Source organism: Botryllus schlosseri, chromosome 4 (assembly GCF_051294905.1).
Source record: "Botryllus schlosseri isolate E-star chromosome 4, Bs_hap1, whole genome shotgun sequence".
Lineage (NCBI taxonomy): Eukaryota > Metazoa > Chordata > Ascidiacea > Stolidobranchia > Styelidae > Botryllus > Botryllus schlosseri.
The window spans coordinates 21,397,086-21,401,589 of record NC_137239.1 but is presented as its reverse complement, the minus strand read 5'-3'; the positions used below and the strand labels follow the sequence as shown (position 1 = coordinate 21,401,589).

The following is a 4,504-nucleotide window of genomic DNA, read 5'->3' as shown; positions in this document are numbered from 1 at the left end:
ATGATCTATTATTAGTAGTAGAAGTATTTGTGCTTGTAATCAAGATAGTGTGCAATGACAAAATTAGTAAGTTCAATTTCTTTATTAGTTGCTGAGTCATACAGAGCTACACTTGGATTTTTTATCTACATTTTTATTATACAGGATTGGATATCTGCCATATTTGAATGATTCATACATTTAGCAAATCTTATTTCATGTTAATTGCATAGTGGATAATTTAGCAAATCTTATTTCATGTTAATTGCATAGTGGATAATTCGAGCTGTGCCACAATGAAACAATTTAGCATGCCACAGTTATTCATATGTTTGCATATGTTTAATGGTTGTATGATGGTCATTCAACCGACAATGTGGCATATAATTTTCAAAGTAAATTGGTAATAATGCTGGAGTCGGAGTCGGGAGTGGGAGTCGGAGTCGGTACGTTTAAAGACCCAGGAGTCGGAGCCGGAGTCGGTACGTTTAAAGACTCAGGAATCGGAGTCGGAGTCGGTATATTAAAAATGTGTGGAGTCGGAGTCGGAGCCGGAGTCGGTGGTAAAATTTACCGACTCCACAGCCCTGATCTGTAGGCCCATTACGTATTGCATCTTTTGACACAGCTTGTTTCTCTTACTCTCAACGGAGTTTAGTACCATGTTTCTAACTTCTCGTGATCGGGGCTGCTGTCCGGTATCATGAAATCTGCCATGCCTGGATGCTGAACAGGTGAATATTTTAATTGTAACCCTGCAAAATGACCTCCACCTCAAAGCCCACCAGGCTGCAGCAAACTTTTGGCGCCTTGTCGACACGAAAATTGGTGTATGCGCAGCATCTATACGAACTTGTAAGTAGGGGTGCATTTAAAACAAAATCTATTCAAACATGTTTTATTGTTTTTTGAAGCCATGACGTCACGGATATTCAATTGTGACGTCAGAGTGGATTGACATTGAAAATATAGGGTAAATATAGCTCCTTCGACGAAATATCTGCAATATTGCTGTTGAACTGACTATTTTGAATGTTCTAACCATCCCATGTATCGATATACGTCGACTGTATCGGGTGGTAATTGTACGTAGGCTCATACATGTTCTTCGGAACGTAGGCTCATACATGTTCTTCGGAAAGTATTTACACAATTATGGCATCATTTTGCAATTTAAAATAAACACTGTTTTTTTACAGGCCCTTGTTTAAAACAATGTTTAAAACATGAACAAATTGTTTTAAAACACCTTTTGTTTTAAATGCAACCTTGTTGCAATCATGTTTGGTTCAACTTTACGTTGTGAATCAGCCTTTTCGGACATAACTTCATCAAAAACAAACACAGAACACGCCTCACTAATGCACATTTGGAACACTAATTCGTAGTCGCAGTGTCAAGTTACATACCAGCCAGAGTACAACGCACTATAGTTGATAGCATGCAATGACAAGCTTGCCACTAACTGATATAGAAACAGAAAACAATGGTGTCCAGTCCAAAGTGTGAGTGTGTGACATGATATATTTTAAAATTTGAGTTGACTTATGTAGTATAATATATACAAACATGGTGCGAAGTAATTCATGATTTCCTCAAAAAAATCTTAGTGGCTTGCTAGTTGAAAGGGAGTCTCCAAAAAGACCCCCTTAGTAGTCTTGCCGCACCGTGGTTCCTGCCCAGTGCTGTGAATATCAAATCGGAAACTCGGACTGGTACGAGTAAACGGCGGGAGTAAATGGTAGCCCGTCGGTGCAATAAGTATCCATTAAGTAGCTCTTGGTTGCAAAAAGGTTGGTGACCTCTGATTTAGCTGCTATTCGAAAACAGAGACTTTGCGATGAAAATGGCTGCTGTCAAATGTTTGTAACACCTTCAGCTTTATATAGAGACCAGATCATACTTAGCGATCAGTGCCCTTTTAATTGCAACGTGACACTGTCGATGAAATGTAACCTGGACGCAGATACTCGTATCATAAATATGCGAATGCATCATAAATATACGAAAATGTGATGCAACGAACAGAAAACTAATAATCTGTCTCCCACTCACTGATAATTGTAATGTGAATAGATACGGAAGCTTGATATGATCACAGGTATTTTTGGATGACATTGGTATGTCGCGTATAAAAACTATTACTACGAATACATACGTGAACTCGCGCTTCTTCAATTTATGATATGAGTAATCAGATGAAACCTTCACGAGTCAAAGCTTAACCACAAATTTCATAATTTCAATAACGCGATGTATATCCATGAAGTTATTTAATTAGGAACATCACAACGTTCTAGATCCGGTTTTCGATGAAAAGTCTTCTGACATATTGCACAATTCATGTGGTTTCATTTCATTAGTCCCGAGTGCATGCGAGACTTTCGATTAGATCTATGGAGTTCAACGAATCCATGAACATTGAACAATGAAAATGTGTGACCACAGATTATATCGCGTCTCTTCCGGATATATCACATGCAGTATGATCGTATCGCGTGTGCATGGGCATGTGCAATCAAAGACTTGATTGACGATAAGCCTTCTTGAACCAAATATCACATTTAGTATCCTTGAATTCCGCATGAATAATATGCATGACTTCAATTGTTCTTTCCGAAGAAACTCGTTACCAAATATGTCACTTTCACAGCAATTCAATCCAGTGCGTGTGCATGTGCGACACTAAATGAGCATTGCGACGAAACCGCTTGCCACACATATCGCATTTATGATCCTTGACGTCCGTATGAATGAGCACGTGCTTTCTCAAACTTGATACATCATTAAATCCCATGCCGCATATCTCGCATTTATTATTCCTGAATCCCATATGCATCAGCATGTGCGTCTTCAAACTTGATACATGATTAAATCCCATGCCGCAAATCTCACATTTATTATTCCTGAAGCCCATATGCGTCAGCATGTGCGTATTCAATGTTGACTTGCGATGAAACTTCTTGTCGCATGTATCACAATCATAATCTTTCAACTCCTTATGAACAACCATGTGCAACGTCAGTCTAGTTCTATTACTAAAGTCTTTTCCGCATATATCGCATTTATTATTCTTGAATCTCGAATGAACGAGCATGTGCGAGCTCAACCTCGAGCTTTGATGAAATTTCTTACCGCACACATGACATTCAATATCACTGCATCTGGTATGAACGAGCGTATGGAGCCTTAGAACGTCTTTCCGATAATACGTCGTGCCGCATATCTCGCATTCATAATGCTTGGACTCAGTATGACTGAGCATGTGAGTCTTTAATTGATATTTTCGAGAAAACTCCTTACCACATATTTCGCATTTTTCTCCCTTTAATCCAGTATGAATGAGCATGTGCGTCTTTAAATTTGTTTTGTGACGAAACTCCCTACCGCACATCTCACATTCATAAGACTTGAATTCCGTGTGAATGAGCATGTGTGTCTTCAATGTATCAACGCGAACAAACTCTCTGCCGCATATTTCGCATTTATTGTTCTTGTATTCTGTGTGAATGAGCATGTGCGGCTTCAAACTTGATTTTTGACGGAATTCCCTACCACATACATCACAGCCGTATTGTTTGGTGTCGTTGTGTATCAACCAATGTGATTGCAAATGAGCCTTCTGCCGAAAAGCCCGCCCACATACATCGCAACCATACTTTTTCTCCATTCCTTGAATTGATGGTGATAGTTCACGTCATCTGTACTATGAAATTATTTCCTGCAGTCCTCGGATTCCGGTTTAGTGGCTTCTGTATCGCGTTGTAGATATTTCTTGTAATTTGTAACACGATGAGGATTTTTACTACCAATTATTGACTTTATTCGCTACTGCTATAAGCTACGGTGTAACAAGTGCTGCACGATCAAAATTCAGCTACCAGTACACAAATAAAACATGTATGCTCAGTCTAGGGTTGTCCATAATTTGGAAAATCTTACAAATCCTCGGTTGTAATGTCTTATTCGATAGATTATTGATAAAAACGACAATGAGCCTGAAAGAAGCACAGACACAGACAATGCTGCATAGTGCATAGTATCCAGCATAGTTTGCATATCATATCAAGCAGGGCCTGTGCTTGCATTGAAACCTCGTTTCTGCGACATCATTAGGGACTTTGAAAACATTTACAAATGAATTCAATTTGCTGCAAACATCTGATGAGTGCTAAGCCTAACCGTCTGATTCCACCGATCGCTAGAGCATTCAAAACTTCAACTATGTACTGCAACCTGAGCCCAATACGATCACCTAACTTATAGTGTCATTGTTAAGCTTTATCTTTGTATTCAATAATGATATATTATTTCTGAAACTAGGAATCCGTCGCCACTTGCATAAGCGCCTATGCTTTCCCTCGTTGAAAATAAGGCATATAGGCTATAGCGGTTTCCTTCACAATGAAGCGGTCATGCTTTAGACCAGTGGTTCCCAACCTTTTTCGACCCATCGCCCCCTTTTCAAGGTCAACACCGATCATCGCCCCCCAAATTTTGTGCACCGATAATTGGGCATACAGGC

At 39.3% G+C, this 4,504-nt stretch overlaps 1 protein-coding gene across 1 annotated transcript; it reads right to left on the bottom strand.

Moving 5' to 3' along the window:
* Window positions 1-3,877, bottom strand: LOC145437417 (uncharacterized). The gene has a single exon (XM_080314672.1). The coding sequence runs from the start codon at window positions 3,647-3,649 to the stop codon at window positions 2,627-2,629; it is 1,023 nt and encodes a 340-aa protein (XP_080170798.1). The 5' UTR covers window positions 3,650-3,877; the 3' UTR covers window positions 1-2,626.
* Window positions 3,878-4,504: the final 627 nt, after the last annotated feature.